At 41.8% G+C, this 18,394-nt stretch overlaps 1 protein-coding gene and 1 long non-coding RNA gene across 2 annotated transcripts; both read left to right on the top strand.

Moving 5' to 3' along the window:
- The first annotated feature begins 2,743 nt into the window (after window positions 1-2,743).
- LOC110887285 lies at window positions 2,744-4,199 on the top strand. The gene is made up of 3 exons (XR_002563206.2): window positions 2,744-2,885; window positions 3,351-3,404; window positions 3,998-4,199. It is a non-coding gene; the product is annotated as an uncharacterized LOC110887285 (long non-coding RNA).
- An 846-nt stretch (window positions 4,200-5,045) lies between these two features.
- LOC110888723 lies at window positions 5,046-17,925 on the top strand. Its single transcript, XM_022136234.1, has 3 exons — window positions 5,046-6,882; window positions 7,150-7,439; window positions 17,374-17,925. The coding sequence occupies exons 1-3, from the start codon at window positions 5,046-5,048 to the stop codon at window positions 17,923-17,925; spliced, it is 2,679 nt and encodes an 892-aa protein (XP_021991926.1).
- The last annotated feature ends 469 nt before the right edge of the window (window positions 17,926-18,394 follow it).

Genomic DNA, 18,394 nt, shown 5'->3' with positions numbered 1-18,394 from the left:
GATTCGTGATTCGTCGGGTACGATTGCTTCTTTCGTTTTTGTTTCATAGCAATGATATAACTGTTTCGACGACGACCCGGTATCGATTCGTTTTTGTTTCATAGCTTCTTTCGTTTTTGTTTAATATCAGTTATATATATATTGTTTTGATGAAAGTTGCAGCGTCCTCAGGTTACATCTATTTGGTGGAATTTTAGTTATTTGACTACTAGTATTTCCATTCTCAATTAGTTAGGCTTATGAAAATGTATTTGCATTCCCTTATAAACGAACAATCCATTATTGTATTTGTATTCTCAATTAATTATTAGCTTTCTCAATTATTGTATTTGCCTTCCCTTATAAACGAAAAGTCATTGTTGGTGCAGTTTTTGTGTCCGATGCTGTTCGAATAGTTTAGTTTGTATTTTATGCTGATTATGTAATAATTAGTGAAACGGTCAAACAAATGTGTATTGACCCGCTCGTTTGAAGTGGTCAAACGAGAGAGTTATGGTTTGACCGTGTGTGTGTGCAAGTGAAGTGGGTGTGACTATAAATACCACCCCTTGTCTTTCATTTGCACTAGAGAGAGTTAGAGAGTGTGGTGAGCTCATTTGAGAGTTCACAGTGAGTTCTATTGTGTGGGGGGGGGGGGGGGAGAGAGATCACCACTTGGTCTTTCCTCGGATGTATACTCCTTTCATATTAGTTCGGTTAGCTTGTAATCGGGCCGACTTGTAATGTTATACTACCGATTAATACAAAGAAGTTTTGTTTATCCATCTCTAATCTCTCCTGTCTTGAACTAATATCACACTAATCACGGTTTCGGTCCTGAAACAGCTCTGATACCAATTGTAGGACCGTGTTTCGGGACCGAAACCATGATTAGTGTGAGATTAGTTCAAGACGGGAGAGATTAGAGATGGATAAAAAAAACTTCTTTGTATTAATCGGTAGTATAACATTACAAGTCGGCCCAATTACAAGCTAACCGAACTAATACCAAAGGAGTATACATTCGGGGAGAGACCAAGTGGTGATCTCTCCCCCCACACAATAGAACTCACTATGAACTCTCAAATGAGCTCACCACACTCTCTAACTCTCTCTAGTGCAAATGAAAGACAAGGGGTGGTATTTATAGTCACACACACTTCACTTGCACACACACACGGTCAAACCCATAACCCTCTCGTTTGACCACTTCAAACGAGTGGGTCAATACACATTTGTTTGACCGTTTCACTAACTATTACATAATCAGCATAAAATACAATCTAAACTATTCGAACAGCATCGGACACAAAAACTGCACCAACAAATTCCCCCTTGTCCGTTGCTGTCAAATGCTGAAAATGCAACTGCAATCGATCTTCAGTCAAGTATTCATCTTCTCTGTATTAACAAATTCCCCCTTGACCGATGATCCAGGTAAGTAGTATCTTGACGCTCCTTGTATAATATTTCCCCCTTAAAGTACGCGTATCCATGTTGGGTGTTGTGCAATTTCCTTAATTGACCGATCTTCCGCTGATCTTTCAATACTCCAACCGACATTTGATAAGGGTTTCAATCTTTAGGAACTGCATCAAGTCTTGATATGTCATAAGAACTTTATTTCATTCAAGCATACTACATTGGTAGAGATTTTTGGTGAACTGTCTTCTGTAAACCGTCTTTGTGGAATCGACCAAGTAATGCACTTTAATCTTCAACATCAACACTCAGGAAATTCAGCTAGACCAAGTGGATCCCTTGCAAGCTCAACCAAACAGCACGCTTAGTTGAGCTTCATCCAGATCTCATTGTCTCGCCTTTGTGAAGTTGACCACGTAATGCACTACAGATCTTCAACATCAGTACTCAGGAAGTCAGCTTGACCAAGTACATCGTTTGCAAACTCAACGAATTGAGTTACCCCCAGATCCCTGTAAAATCCTAAAGAAACACCAAACCCAAAACCGAATCCTGCAGGTCTTCAGCCTTGAACTATCAGCTTTCATAAAGATTCCCCCAGGTCTTCAATGAACAGGGCTTTGAAACTACTGTCGAATTTAGATACCCGTATGTTTCCGTGCAAAACTCTTCACGCTGGCTGGAGAATTAATTAAAATCCTCATATATGTGTCTGTGCAAAACTTCCGTTCTAGAAACTTCGCTAAAGCAGCAACTTTATTCGCCTTCATCGGTCCTCCAGGATGCGCCAATTTAGGTTGAGATCGGGAGGCGGTGGGGGCGGTTGACAGATGTAACACCCGTCTAATTACTACTTGAATTTAATAATAATTCGTGCAATTATACATAAAAGACGTCCAATTACAACATAAGTTCCATAGATATAGTTCATAAGTAGCGAAACATTAGTCAACTAACAACCATTTCAAACATTCATAAGTTGTTTAGCTAATTGATTACATTTCAAAACATTGTCTATTAAATTTAGATATCACGGAAGCTTCTAAAGTGTGTTCGGTTCTTCAAAACTTGCTTGACCGCCATCCGTAAGATCCACATCGTCACCTAGGGTTAAAACCACTAAAAACATTAGTTTTGACATTAATATAGTACATAAAAACAAGTTCCGACATCGAAATGTAACACTCCAAAAATAATTGATAAACATAAGTTAAATCTAATATTAAAGAAATGATGCCTAAATTTAATTATGATGAAAATAGAGGGATCAAAGTTGTAACTATCTAAAAATTTGATTAATAAAAATAACAATTAAGAAAAAACCCACACATAGTACGTGTGTGGGAGTTCTCTGCGATCGAACAAGGCAAAAAGGAGAAGGGGAAACCCTAGTTCAAGAAAATCAAGCAATTCAATCCAAATTCATAAGCTAATTCGGTGCATGGCCCCTAAATTGTGAATTGCTAACCCTAATCTCTTAAGTGGTAAGTTCAATTTTTGAAAATCTTGATTTGTAGAATGAGGGGATTAATCCCAATCTCGGTTTCTTGAATCAAAATAGGGAAATCTGAGTTATTAATTGCCTTCTAGAGCAATAATTATGCTTGATTTTAGGTTGTATGAAAAGTATAGTGAAAACCCACTTTGTAAAGATTATGTTACTAATAGGAAGCTCATAATGATTGTGATCATGTGTTAGATGATATATGAAATTGTTGGTGATGTTTGAATGCTAGATAAACTGATTTAGGATGAAAATCTATGTAAATTCAAAGGAAGGTGATTCTTCTGTTATGATGAATTAGTAAGTTTATGCTTAATAGACTTGTACCTTGTATCTTAATTGTGATGCCTACCAAGTGTTCGATGAAATGCCTAAAAGATAAATGTGTATGAAAATGGTAGAATGAATCAATGGACTAAATGAAAGAATGAATGTTCTAATGTAGGCGTAAAAGAAGAAGGTACAAGCACCAAGAAAACGGAAGGAGCGCAAGATCGAGGTATGTTTCGTTGCATACGAGTCCTTGTTATATTCTCCATTTATATAAAATTTGATGTAAAACTATCCTTGTGTAACATATGCGACAAGTAGTAAGTAAGCGACAAATCCCTTGTGGATTTGGGCATGTTAACGAAAGTGGTGTTAAGCTATGCATTTTGATCGATTGAAATTCAATCGTGTCAAGTAAAAGACGAATGCCATCCGTTCCAACGGATAGCTTGAATGCTATAATAAAGATGAAAGTTATAATCCGTTTTACGGATAGAAGAAAGTGTAATGTTGAAAGCCAATAAACCCAATTAAATGGGTCGGATGCGTATGCTTAACTCTCTACGAGAGTGTTTATGCAAAAACCCAATTAAACGGGTTGAAGGTGTATGCTTAACTCTCTACGAGAGTGTTTATGCAAAACCCAATTAAACGGGTTGAATGTGTATGCTTAACTCTCTACGAGAGTGTTTATGCCTAACCCAACTATTGGGTTGTTGAATGCGTAAAAGTAAGAATGTTTTGTATGGATAAAGCTATAACGAAAGGTTATGATATACTATGGTAATAACTAACTTCTTTTAAATTTTAATGTTTATGTAGGTAAAGCACCTCTATAGGCGATTTGGAGATATGGAGCGAGCACATGTTCAAGCCTCATTAAACCAAGCGCTTCCGCAAGTTTACATGCATGTTTTTGGGTCCACGTTTTTGTTACTTGTTAAACTTTGTTAAAAGTTTTAGATTTGAAAACTTGTTGTCTTGTTTGGGATGGTTTAGTGTAAAAAGGGTCTTATGTGAACGTTGTCTATTATGTCAAAAACAGGGGTGAGGTCCGTTTTACGAACGGGTCATGCCCAATTTTTGTAAAAGTTTTCATTATGTGTTAAGTTGGTATTTTAATTGTCCGAAAAATCATCCTTTTGTGAGTAATCTAATATTATTGAAAAGCGGACCTTACAAGTTGGTATCAGAGCCAAGGTTTGAGGGATTCGAGCGTTAAACGCGATGCTTGAACTCAAACCGATGGCTCGTTCGAAGAAGTGCTCGCTCCAAGGTCGCCCATGAGGTAACATTTAAATTATAAATAAAGTTACAAGTGTTTATTATGAGGTTAGTGAAAATGATTAAAAAGACGTGTGGGAAAGTTAAATGAGAAGTTTCGGAGCTGTAGATCCCAAACGGAATGGAAATAATCGAAGTAGAATGCTTTAGGAGACCTGCAGCGTTTCTGCTAAACGAAGGCCCGTCGCCGACGGGTTAGCCCCCGTCGCCGACGGCCTGCCCTGGTCCGACGCCCAAATTAACTGCCGACGGGGAAACCTGTCCGACGGCCATCACACGAGCCCGTCGCCGACGGGCAACATAGTCGTCGCCGACGGCTTACCTAATGCCAAAACACTGAATTGTTTTGTTTTTCATGTTTTGTGTTACCGGTTTGTCCGAAAGCTTATTTCATGGCTACGTTGTGTCCATATAAGGTTTAACAAGTGTATGTAATCACTATTAGCGAACACAATGAGAATGGATTCGTAAGAATCAAAAGAAACGAAGCAAATGACATGAAATGGATTAAGTGAATGATGATTAATGAGTAATGATATGCTGAAAGTCTGTGATTTGTATTAAACAAAATATTAACATTGTGTAGATGGCTGATGCAAGAAATATTAACGATGATAATGATGATAACAATGATGTGGCTAGACAAGAAGCATTCGAGAACAGAGTTACAGAAGTAGCGGAAGGGGTTATACAAGCCAATCTTCCACGGTTGGCTCAAGAAGTAGAAAGCCGAGTTCTGGGGGTTGTGGATGCTATGATGACCAGTAAGTTCGAAGAGTTGAAGGAATTAATCGAAGGATCCAAGGGTAGAGGTAAGGAACGAAGGTGCACTTATAAGGATTTTATGGCATGCCATCCGATGACGTATGACGGTAAAATTGACCCAGTCGAATGTCAAAGATGGGTCTCGAATATAGAGGCGGTGTTTATACGAAGCCGGTGCGATAAGGAGGACCAAGTGATGTTCGCTACCGGTTTACTAACCCATCAAGCGAAAGATTGGTGGGATGCGCACAGCAAGGAAATAGGCGACGATAGGCTGCAAGTTATGACTTGGCAAGAGTTCAAGGGGCCCTTCATGAGATATCATTGCCCTCAGTCGGCTATCGACAAGATTCAGGAGGATTTCTTACGCCTCAGGCAGAAAAACGAATCAGTAAATGAAATAGCAAACACTTTTATGGATAAGATGAAGTTCTGTGGAGAATTGGTAACAACCGAGAGGATGAAGATAAATCGTTTCTATGGCGTGTTAAAGGCAGAAATTAGAGAGTTCATCACTCCCTCAAAATGTGAAACCCTCGAGGAGCTCATTGATTTAGCACGTGATAGGGAGATCGAGATTAAAAGACAAGAAGAGCGAGGTGAAAAGAGACCGAGTGAAAAGGGTGCAAGTTTTAGCCCATCTAAAAAGGGGAAGTTTCAGGATCAAGGAAGGAAGGGCAAGTCGAAAGGTGGAATTACACCATGCAAGACGTGTGGGAAGCTCCATACCGGAGAATGTTTGCTAGGCAAAAAGGGGTGCTTCAAATGCGGGAAAGAGGGGCATTCGTCTTATCAATGCCCGAATAACCCAAAGACTTGTTTCAACTGTTTTGAAAGGGGGCATATCAAGTCGGAATGCCCGAAGCTTCAGCAAGAATCAAAGAAAGAAGATAAGAAACAAGAGAGTTCTAAGGCGAAGGGGAGAATGTTTCAAATCACATCGGAAGAAGCCAAATCCCAGCCGAATGTGGTTTCAGGTATCTTTTTAATAAACTCAATGCCGGTTTATGTATTGTTTGATACCGGGGCCACTATGTCATTTATCTCTAGTGAAATCGTACAACATCCTTCCTTTAAGATTGAACGGATGTTGATGCCCTTAGAAGTAGAGATAGCAGATAGTAAAAATTATTTGTTGCACGAAATATGTAAAAATTATAAATTAACCATTGAGGATGAGGAGTTTGCTATCGATCTTATACCCATGATCTTGGGAGAATTTAAAGTAATAGTGGGTATGGATTGGATGTCCCAAAACCACGCGGAGATAAATTGTGAAACCAAAACTATACATCTCCAAGCTCCAAGTGGAAGACGATTAAGTGTACAAGGCGAAAGAAAGATGGAAGCGAAGTTATGTACCCTCGTTCAAGCTACCAAGTATGTGCTCAATGGGAGTAGAGCATATTTAGCTTACGTGATTAATACTCAACAAGGCTCCCCGAAGCTCGAAGATGTTGAAATTGTGAACGAATTTCCGGATGTATTTCCGGAGGAATTGCCGGGACTCCCTCCCGAACGAGAAGTAGAATTTAATATTGAATTGAATCCGGGTGCGAAACCGGTTGCGAAGGCTCCCTATAGACTAGCTCCCACGGAAATGCGAGAGTTAATGACACAATTGCAAGACCTCCTAGACAAGGGCTTTATACGCCCAAGTGTGTCGCCTTGGGGAGCGCCTGTCTTATTTGTTAAGATGAAAGACGGGTCGATGCGCATGTGCATCGACTATAGGGAGCTAAATAAGCTGACCATAAAGAACCGCTACCCTTTACCTAGAATCGACGACCTTTTTGATCAGTTACAAGGGGCGAGTTGGTTCTCCAAGATAGATTTGCGATCGAGGTACCATCAAGTTAGGGTACGAGAAGAAGACATTCCAAAAACCGCATTTAGAACCCGTTATGGACATTATGAGTTTTTAGTTATGTCCTTCGGGTTAACAAATGCGCCGGCGGCATTCATGGACCTTATGAACCGTGTATGCCGACCCATGTTGGATAGGTCTGTGATCGTATTCATTGATGACATTCTGGTTTATTCACGAAGCAAAGATGAACATGCAGTACACTTGCTTGAAGTACTCGAAGTTCTCCGTAAGGAGAAGCTTTACGCAAAATTTTCCAAATGCGCCTTTTGGCTCAGGGAAGTGCAGTTTTTGGGGCACGTGATAAATTCGGAGGGTGTTTTAGTTGATCCTTCAAAGATCGATGCTGTTGTCACACCCCCAAAATCCACCTGCGGAGTATCACCGCTTGGGAGCGTGACTGACCAGGATCAAGCCACCAATCATATAGAACATTGTATAAAGTAAAAGTAATTGCAATATAATCCAAACCAAATCCATATGAAAGGTGTTTCCAAAACATAGGTAAGTTATCATTGTTTAGCGGAAGCGTATAATCAAAATCCCACATAAGTAAGTACGAAATGTCATAAGTGTTTAATAAGATAATCACGATCCAAGCCCACAACGACCCGCTCCTCCATGTGCAAGCTCCATATACCTAACAACCTGCAAGGCATGTAACAGAGGATCAACAACTAGTTGAGCGAGTTCACAGAAAGTAAATGCGTAATAGTAAGTTCGTTTGTAACAGGTGGCTCTACTGGGCCGTTTGTATGTTCTATTGGTGGTGGTGTTCCACGTTATTGGTGGTGGTGTTCCACGTTATTGGTGGTGGTGTTCCACGTTATTGGTGGTGGTGTTCCACGTTATTGGTGGTGGTGTTCCACGTTATTGGTGGTGGTGTTCCACGTTATTGGTGGTGGTGTTCCACGTTATTGGTGGTGGTGTTCCACGTTATTGGTGGTGGTGTTCCACGTTATTGGTGGTGGTGTTCCACGTTATTGGTGGTGGTGTTCCACGTTATTGGTGGTGGTGTTCCACGTTGTATAACCACTAGACTACTCGTAACTATAGGTATCCTTCACAACCGAGGATAGTGATCAGTATAAGTATCCTTCACATCCGAGGATAGTGATCAGTATAAGTATCCTTCACATCCGAGGATAGTAATGTGGTAGTCTAGTCATAGTATCAATAGTGTATCTAATCAACCTTTCAATCCCATTCCCAACACCCCGGGAATCCCATGCCTTGGTAAGAGTGTGAACTCACCTTGGTTTGCTCGGTATGCTAGGTTATGCACTCACCAGTAATCAATCAAAGCCTAGAGTATGCACGTGTTCACAGTCAGTTCATGTTTGTATGGTTTCGCAAACAAAGTTCATCACATAGCGTGTGTAATAGTTAAAATCAGGCATTGCAGTTAAAATCAGGCATTGCATCCAGTTAATCATCTTCATACATTTCATGCTTGATAGAAAGAGCAGGCAGTTAACAGGATTCGCATAATAGAAATGTTATATGCCTAGCTGTGATAATCATCCTTGCAATCTTAACGGAATTAACGTGTTAAACTGGATTACACTCTAACATAGCTTATTAACTAATAGAGTTAATAAGGTTAATAATTTTTAGCCAATAATCAGATCATGTATAACACTACTAAATTGGACTATATGATATGATATGCATAAAACTCGGCCATGGTGTCTAAATAACAAACTCGGACCTAGAGTCCTTATGAAAACAAAAGATCGGACCTAGGCACATCACAAAAGTCGGATTTCCCCCAACCCTTAAAGAAGTTCGGACCACCTGCATAGTTTAAAACTCGGGCCATGAATGGTTATGAAACTCGGACTCCCTTATTTCTTTTAAAAAAATCGGACCTTTCTTGTATCAAAATATTCGGAAAATCAACTAACTTAATATTAAATATATCACATGGTTACTGCCATGATCAATCTAAATATTATATCAAATTTCAGTGGGATAGAGAATAATGTATTTATTTATGAAGCCAAAGTCTGGCCGACAAGTTCATATGGTTTCCATGCTTCCATTGGACCAAATAATCACAATCTAAGCTCCTCATTGGACCAATCAATGCACCAACCTAACTATTTAGCCAATCACATGATCTCTATCTTTTTGGCTGCACATATTAATCATTTGATGCACATACATACCATCAAATGGTCAAGAATGGTGTACATATATTGGCCGACAACCCTACTCATAGCCTTAATACCATTGGACCAAATTCAAAGTAGAATCACATGTAAATATGAGAATAGTGACCGACCATCATAAAGAAGTTCTTATCCGATTGACTGCAACTATCACATACCCAATCAGATCTATTCACACATTCAACATATAACCCCAAACCACGAATCCCCAACCCCATCGGTTCACTAGCATTCATATTGACGTAAGAATTTCAGATGTTGTATCATGCCTTAAGTTTCAAGTATATCACATAACAGATCCAAACCAACAAGTTGTCATCATGACGTACATCAAGTGTTGCAATTCGTATGTATATACATACTAACAAAATATTTTTAAGCAATCATATACAATCAGATGGAAACGAAATTATTATGAATCTACTTACCCGACCACGTATGAACTCATGACCGAATTACAAGACTCCGGGGAAGGGGTCTGCCGTTGCGAACAAGCAAAGGGGGTGAGAGTATTAGGGTTTTGTGTTCTACGGGCAACTGATTAAAGGGGTTCCAATATGAAGGAGTTGGGCCGAACCCACTTTGGGCCGAAGCCTATTATGGCGACGAAACACTCACCGTGTTTCGTCGTGCGTGTGCGGGTATTGAAAGTCATCATACGTGATGTTTGTTACGCCTTAACATAAAGAGTAATACTTATATTTTCTTGTATAAATAAAAAAAAAGGCAACACACACATCGTTATAATCTAACAATGCTTTAATGTAGTAACACGATAACATATCAACAAACGTTTCATCTTATAATTTGGTGTACTGTTACAAGTCAAATAATCAAGCAGTTAAACAGTCAATGTGCAATAAATGCGATTAGGAAGTCTTGGAAACTCGAGTTGTCACATTATCTCCAACTTAAAAGAAATTTCGTCCCGAAATTTGGTACGCACTCACTGAGGAAGCTAGATAAGCTGTATTGTTCACTGGTTTTCCTGGGGTGTCACATCATCCCCCCGTTGATTTGGAATTTCGTCCCGAAATTCAGCAGTAGTAGCTTTAGTCTCAGTAGTAGTTGCATTGGTTCCGAATAAATGGGGGTACCTTTCTGTCATCTGGTCTTCGCGTTCCCAGGTGTACTCTGGGTCACGTCGGGAGTTCCAACGAACTCGAACAAGTGGGATTCTCTTGTGTTTAAGGACCTTAACATCCCGGTCCGTGATTTCAACTGGTTCCTCGACGAACTGCAACCGCTCGTCGATAGTGAGTTCCTAAAAAGGAACTATGAGGGTCTCATCTGACGGGCACTTCTTCAGATTCGACACGTGAAATACATTGTGAACTGCACCGAGTTCAGCTGGTAGGTTCAGTCTGTAGGCTACTGGGCCTATTCTTTCAGTGATTTCGAACGGTCCAACATACCGTGGATTGAATTTGCCTCGTTTACCAAATCGAATCACACCCCTCCAGGGTGAGATTTTTAATAACACCCGGTCCCCGACCTGAAATTCCAAAGGCTTGCTACGCTTGTCCGCGTAGGCTTTCTGACGGTCGCGTGCTGCCGCCATGCGTTGTCGCATCTGTGCAATCTTTTCTGTGGCGTCCACTAAAATCTCTGGACCCGTAATCTGACTATCCCCCACCTCTGCCCAACAGAGAGGTGACCGGCATTTACGTCCGTACAATGCCTCGAATGGAGCGGCTTGTATGCAGGTGTGATAACTGTTATTATACGAAAACTCCACTAACGGGAGATGCTTTTCCTAGCCGTTGCCGAAATCGATAACACATGCCCGAAGCATGTCTTCAAGAGTCTGGATCGTTCGCTCAGACTGCCCATTCGTCTGAGGATGATATGCTGTGCTCCTGTCTAAACGAGAGCCAAACGCTTTGTGCATCGCTTGCCATAGCTCTGACGTGAATCGTGCATCCCGATCCGAAATGATGGAGGTGGGCACCCCGTGCCTCGAAACAACTTCTTTAAGATAAATGTCTGCGAGAGTGGAGAAATTATCCGTTTCCTTTATCGCTAGGAAGTGTGCAGACTTGGTGAGTCGATCCACGATTACCCATATTGTATCGTTCCCACGCTGAGATCTAGGTAGGCCTGTAACGAAATCCATGGAAATTTCTTCCCATTTCCATTGAGGTATCTTTGGCTGTTGAAGTAGGCCAGCTGGTTTCTGATATTCAACCTTGACTCTCGCACAGGTTAAGCATTTTCCAACGTACGTAGCGATGTGAGCCTTCATACTAGGCCACCAATAAGTAGTGCTGATGTCGTGGTACATTTTATCCGCCCCTGGATGTACCGAATAGCGAGACTTGTGAGCTTCATCCATTACAAGTTCTCGTAAACCGCCATAAAGTGGGACCCAAATACGCCCCGTTACATAGTAGGCGCCGTCTTCCTTTTGTTCCATGCGTTGCCTTGAGCCGCGTAAGGCTTCAGCTTTAACGTTTTCGGGTTTCAGTGCTTCTAACTGAGCGGTTCGTATCTGTGCAGGAAGACTGGACTGAATAGTAAGCTGTAGCGCTCGCACGCGCTTAGGTAGAGTGTCTTTCCGACTGAGGGCATCAGCCACAACATTGGCCTTGCCTGGATGATACTTGATGGCGCATTCGTAGTCGTTCAGAAGTTCAACCCATCTCCGTTGACGCATATCCAAATCCTTTTGCTTAAGAATATGCTCGAGACTCCTGTGATCGGTGTAAATCGTGCACCTGGTACCGTACAGGTAGTGTCGCCATATCTTAAGCGCGAAAACAACAGCTCCCAGCTCTAAATCGTGCGTCGTATAATTCCGTTCATGAACCTTGAGTTGCCGAGAGGCGTATGCAATAACTTTATCCCGCTGCATCAATACGCAACCAAGCCCCTGTATCGATGCGTCACAATAAACCACGAAGTCATCCGTGCCCTCTGGCAATGAGAGAATAGGTGCGCTGCAAAGCCTATCCTTTAAGTACTGAAAAGCGGTCTCTTGCGTATTACCCCATCTGTAAACGACACCTTTCTGTGTTAACATAGTAAGTGGTTGCGCGATCTTGGAGAAGTCTTTAATAAATCGCCTGTAGTAACCCGCCAAACCCAAGAATTGGCGTATTTCAGTCGGTGTACGCGGTGCTGGCCAGTTTCTGATCGAATCAACCTTGGATGGATCAACATGAATCCCATCCTTGTTCACCACATGGCCTAAGAAGTGGACTTCACGAAGCCAGAAGTCGCATTTTGAAAACTTTGCGTACAGTTGCTCCTTTCGAAGAAGTTCCAAGATAAGGCGTAAGTGCTGCTCGTGCTCCTCCTGACTCTTGGAGTAAATCAAAATGTCGTCGATGAAGACGATAACAAACTTATCAAGATACGGTTTGCACACCCTGTTCATAAGATCCATGAAGACTGCAGGCGCGTTCGTAAGCCCGAATGGCATGACAAGAAACTCGTAATGACCGTAGCGAGTTCTGAAAGCGGTTTTGGAGACGTCCTCATCCCGGACTCTCAGCTGATGATACTCTGACCTCAAATCTATCTTGGAGTGATAACACGACCCTTGCAACTGGTCGAATAGGTCATCTATGCGTGGAAGAGGATAACGGTTCTTCACCGTCACCTTATTGAGTTCGCGGTAGTCGATGCACATCCTGAACGTACCGTCTTTCTTCTTTACAAGTAACACTGGAGCTCCCCAAGGCGAAGAGCTTGGACGAATAAAGCCCTTTTCCAAGAGCTCTTGTAGCTGCTTCGACAGTTCTTCCAGTTCGGTTGGAGCTAAACGATACGGTGCGCGGGCTATTGGTGCTGCTCCTGGAGCGAGCTCGATTTGAAATTCGTCCTGATGATGCGGCGGTAGACCAGGTAAAACCTTGCGAGACACCTGAGGAAAGTCGCGTACAACTGAATGGTCTTCCAACTTCTTTTCTTTCGCTGATGAGTCAGTAACGAGAGCCAAAGTTGCGGTGTGGCCCTTCCGCAAATATTCCTGAGCCTTCAAGAAAGAGGTGATGCTAACCACGGCACCACTCTTGTCGCCTTGAGCTTCGAGAGGTTCTTGACCAGAACGAGGAATGCGAACAATCTTTTCTTTGTATAGGATTTCTGCTTGCTGTTGCTGCTGGCGATTCCGATGTGTAAGCCGTGGGCTCCCGAATCCTTAGCTTCTGCTGTGCTCTGGCGATCACTATTCTTGTGCTGCTGTTGTGCTTGAGACCGAACGGTAGCTGAACCCTTGCTGGAATACCCATCCCATTTCCGCTTGTTGTCACTAGGAGTAGCGGGAGTAGCAGAAGTGGTAGCGGTAGTAATAGCGCTGATACAACTAGGCAGCCTGTTCTGTTCCACTGCCTGATCCGTGAGGCGATGAGCAAGACACTGAATGTCTTGGATTTTGTCGAGGTTAGCCGATGTAGCTTGGCTCTGAATCTCTGAGGCTAGACCCTTGAGGTACAATTCGATACGCTTGTTTGGAGGGTCCACCATGGTTGGACACAAGATGGCCAGTTCGTTCTATCGTTTCGTATGAGCTTCAATTTCTGACCCCGTCATTTTCAAATGGTAAGGCTCCACTTCCAACTTGTGGATGTCATCACGCGTGTAGTATTCCCTTTTAATGTGTTCTTTGAATTCGTTCCAGGGGGTGGCATTAGCAGCTGCCAACCCTAGTATCTGTACTTGCGCGTTCCACCTGGTTAGCGCGATTCCTACCAAAGTACCAGTGTCGTACTTGACCCTGCGAGCCTCAGGGCGTTCACACATGAAGTTCTTGAATGTGCCACTGAATGTGCTTGGACGACAGTCCATGATGTTCTGGAATGTGCAGAGAGGTTGATGTGCGTTCTGACCCGTTGCGCGAGAAAGATGGGTCGAGATTAAGCGCGAGAGTTGGGTCACGAGAGTAGGATCTAACGTCCTAGGATAGGTTTGGAATAGCAGGTTATACCTCCTGCTGGTGCGGCTGCAAGCGCCGCAGCGACTTGTTCGTTAATGAGAGCCGTCGACTGGGCTTGAGTCATGTCAACACGTCCAGACATGATCGAACAGTAAAGGTAGCATAGGTATGAAAGGTTCGCGAGTAATACGATGACAGAAAAGTGTAAGCACATAGGTGTTCTTAAGCAATAACAAGTAGTGAGCAAAGTAACGTAAGCATACTACGAGCAAAGTTCTATGCAATTCTATCAGGTAGGCAATAAACATAAACCTTATTACCTAGGATGTTGAGTCTTGCACGTGGAGCGAAGCGTCGTTGTGGATCGTTGAGGGCACTGTTCTGGTTATAGTCCGGTTTTAATAAAAACGTTTTCCCATATTAAAACCAAGTTCTCTATAACCAATGGCTCTGATACCAATCTGTCACACCCCCAAAATCCACCTGCGGAGTATCACCGCTTGGGAGCGTGACTGACCAGGATCAAGCCACCAATCATATAGAACATTGTATAAAGTAAAAGTAATTGCAATATAATCCAAACCAAATCCATATGAAAGGTGTTTCCAAAACATAGGTAAGTTATCATTGTTTAGCGGAAGCGTATAATCAAAATCCCACATAAGTAAGTACGAAATGTCATAAGTGTTTAATAAGATAATCACGATCCAAGCCCACAACGACCCGCTCCTCCATGTGCAAGCTCCATATACCTAACAACCTGCAAGGCATGTAACAGAGGATCAACAACTAGTTGAGCGAGTTCACAGAAAGTAAATGCGTAATAGTAAGTTCGTTTGTAACAGGTGGCTCTACTGGGCCGTTTGTATGTTCTATTGGTGGTGGTGTTCCACGTTATTGGTGGTGGTGTTCCACGTTATTGGTGGTGGTGTTCCACGTTATTGGTGGTGGTGTTCCACGTTATTGGTGGTGGTGTTCCACGTTATTGGTGGTGGTGTTCCACGTTATTGGTGGTGGTGTTCCACGTTATTGGTGGTGGTGTTCCACGTTATTGGTGGTGGTGTTCCACGTTATTGGTGGTGGTGTTCCACGTTGTATAACCACTAGACTACTCGTAACTATAGGTATCCTTCACAACCGAGGATAGTGATCAGTATAAGTATCCTTCACATCCGAGGATAGTGATCAGTATAAGTATCCTTCACATCCGAGGATAGTAATGTGGTAGTCTAGTCATAGTATCAATAGTGTATCTAATCAACCTTTCAATCCCATTCCCAACACCCCGGGAATCCCATGCCTTGGTAAGAGTGTGAACTCACCTTGGTTTGCTCGGTATGCTAGGTTATGCACTCACCAGTAATCAATCAAAGCCTAGAGTATGCACGTGTTCACAGTCAGTTCATGTTTGTATGGTTTCGCAAACAAAGTTCATCACATAGCGTGTGTAATAGTTAAAATCAGGCATTGCAGTTAAAATCAGGCATTGCATCCAGTTAATCATCTTCATACATTTCATGCTTGATAGAAAGAGCAGGCAGTTAACAGGATTCGCATAATAGAAATGTTATATGCCTAGCTGTGATAATCATCCTTGCAATCTTAACGGAATTAACGTGTTAAACTGGATTACACTCTAACATAGCTTATTAACTAATAGAGTTAATAAGGTTAATAATTTTTAGCCAATAATCAGATCATGTATAACACTACTAAATTGGACTATATGATATGATATGCATAAAACTCGGCCATGGTGTCTAAATAACAAACTCGGACCTAGAGTCCTTATGAAAACAAAAGATCGGACCTAGGCACATCACAAAAGTCGGATTTCCCCCAACCCTTAAAGAAGTTCGGACCACCTGCATAGTTTAAAACTCGGGCCATGAATGGTTATGAAACTCGGACTCCCTTATTTCTTTTAAAAAAATCGGACCTTTCTTGTATCAAAATATTCGGAAAATCAACTAACTTAATATTAAATATATCACATGGTTACTGCCATGATCAATCTAAATATTATATCAAATTTCAGTGGGATAGAGAATAATGTATTTATTTATGAAGCCAAAGTCTGGCCGACAAGTTCATATGGTTTCCATGCTTCCATTGGACCAAATAATCACAATCTAAGCTCCTCATTGGACCAATCAATGCACCAACCTAACTATTTAGCCAATCACATGATCTCTATCTTTTTGGCTGCACATATTAATCATTTGATGCACATACATACCATCAAATGGTCAAGAATGGTGTACATATATTGGCCGACAACCCTACTCATAGCCTTAATACCATTGGACCAAATTCAAAGTAGAATCACATGTAAATATGAGAATAGTGACCGACCATCATAAAGAAGTTCTTATCCGATTGACTGCAACTATCACATACCCAATCAGATCTATTCACACATTCAACATATAACCCCAAACCACGAATCCCCAACCCCATCGGTTCACTAGCATTCATATTGACGTAAGAATTTCAGATGTTGTATCATGCCTTAAGTTTCAAGTATATCACATAACAGATCCAAACCAACAAGTTGTCATCATGACGTACATCAAGTGTTGCAATTCGTATGTATATACATACTAACAAAATATTTTTAAGCAATCATATACAATCAGATGGAAACGAAATTATTATGAATCTACTTACCCGACCACGTATGAACTCATGACCGAATTACAAGACTCCGGGGAAGGGGTCTGCCGTTGCGAACAAGCAAAGGGGGTGAGAGTATTAGGGTTTTGTGTTCTACGGGCAACTGATTAAAGGGGTTCCAATATGAAGGAGTTGGGCCGAACCCACTTTGGGCCGAAGCCTATTATGGCGACGAAACACTCACCGTGTTTCGTCGTGCGTGTGCGGGTATTGAAAGTCATCATACGTGATGTTTGTTACGCCTTAACATAAAGAGTAATACTTATATTTTCTTGTATAAATAAAAAAAAAGGCAACACACACATCGTTATAATCTAACAATGCTTTAATGTAGTAACACGATAACATATCAACAAACGTTTCATCTTATAATTTGGTGTACTGTTACAAGTCAAATAATCAAGCAGTTAAACAGTCAATGTGCAATAAATGCGATTAGGAAGTCTTGGAAACTCGAGTTGTCACAGCTGTAGTGAAGTGGGTTTCTCCGAAAAACCCAACAGAGATAAGAAGTTTTCTGGGTCTTGCTGGATACTACAGAAGGTTCATACAGGATTTTTCCAAGATAGCCTTACCCTTAACAAAATTGACAAGAAAGAAAGAGAGGTTTGTATGGGGAAAAGAACAGGAGGAGGCTTTTCAAATGTTAAAAGAGAAACTATCAAGTCCCCCGATCTTAACATTACCAGACGGAACCGAAGACCTGGTGGTCTATTCAGACTCTTCACACCAGGGATTGGGTTGCGTTCTAATGCAAAGAGGGAAAGTTATCGCTTATGCTTCACGACAATTGAAGCCACATGAGGTGAACTACCCCACCCACGACTTAGAATTAGCGGCGGTAGTGTTCGCATTAAAGATTTGGAGGCATTATCTATATGGGGCAAAATGCACCATTTACTCGGACCACAAAAGCCTTAAATATTTCTTTGAACAGAAAGACCTAAATATGAGGCAGCGGAGGTGGTTGGAACTTATCAAAGATTACGATTGTGATATCCTCTACCACCCGGGGAAGGCAAATGTAGTAGCCGATGCGTTAAGCCGTAAAGGGTATCCATCTCCCATAAGAGTGAAATCCATGAAGATGATAGTTACGCCATGATTACTCGAGGCAATACGCGAATCCCAAATAAAATCGCTCGGAGCGGAAGACCTGAAGAGGGAACGATTAAAAGGTGTGATCGATAATCTAGAAGAGAATTCGACCGGGCTTAAGACGCGGTTCGGCCGAATTTGGATTCCACGATTCTGTGAAGTCAAGGCTGCCTTGCTCGACGAGGCACATAAGTCTCGATATTCGGTCCATCCCGGGGCTACAAAGATGTATCGGGACTTGAAAGCCAATTATTGGTGGCCGGGTATGAAGCGTGACATAGTTAAATACGTCGCGAAATGCTTGACATGCTCCCAAGTGAAAGCAGAACATCAAAAGCCGTACGGGAAATTACAACCCTTGGAGATACCGGTGTGGAAGTGGGAAGAACTAACGATGGATTTGATAACCAAGCTTCCTAAAACAAAGAAAGGGCACGATACTATATGGGTAATCGTAGACCGACTTACAAAAAGCG

Source organism: Helianthus annuus, chromosome 11 (genome assembly GCF_002127325.2).
Source record: "Helianthus annuus cultivar XRQ/B chromosome 11, HanXRQr2.0-SUNRISE, whole genome shotgun sequence".
NCBI classification, from domain to species: Eukaryota; Viridiplantae; Streptophyta; class Magnoliopsida; order Asterales; family Asteraceae; genus Helianthus; species Helianthus annuus.
Note: the sequence above shows the minus strand (reverse complement) of the source record. Positions and strands in the feature narration are given on the sequence as shown.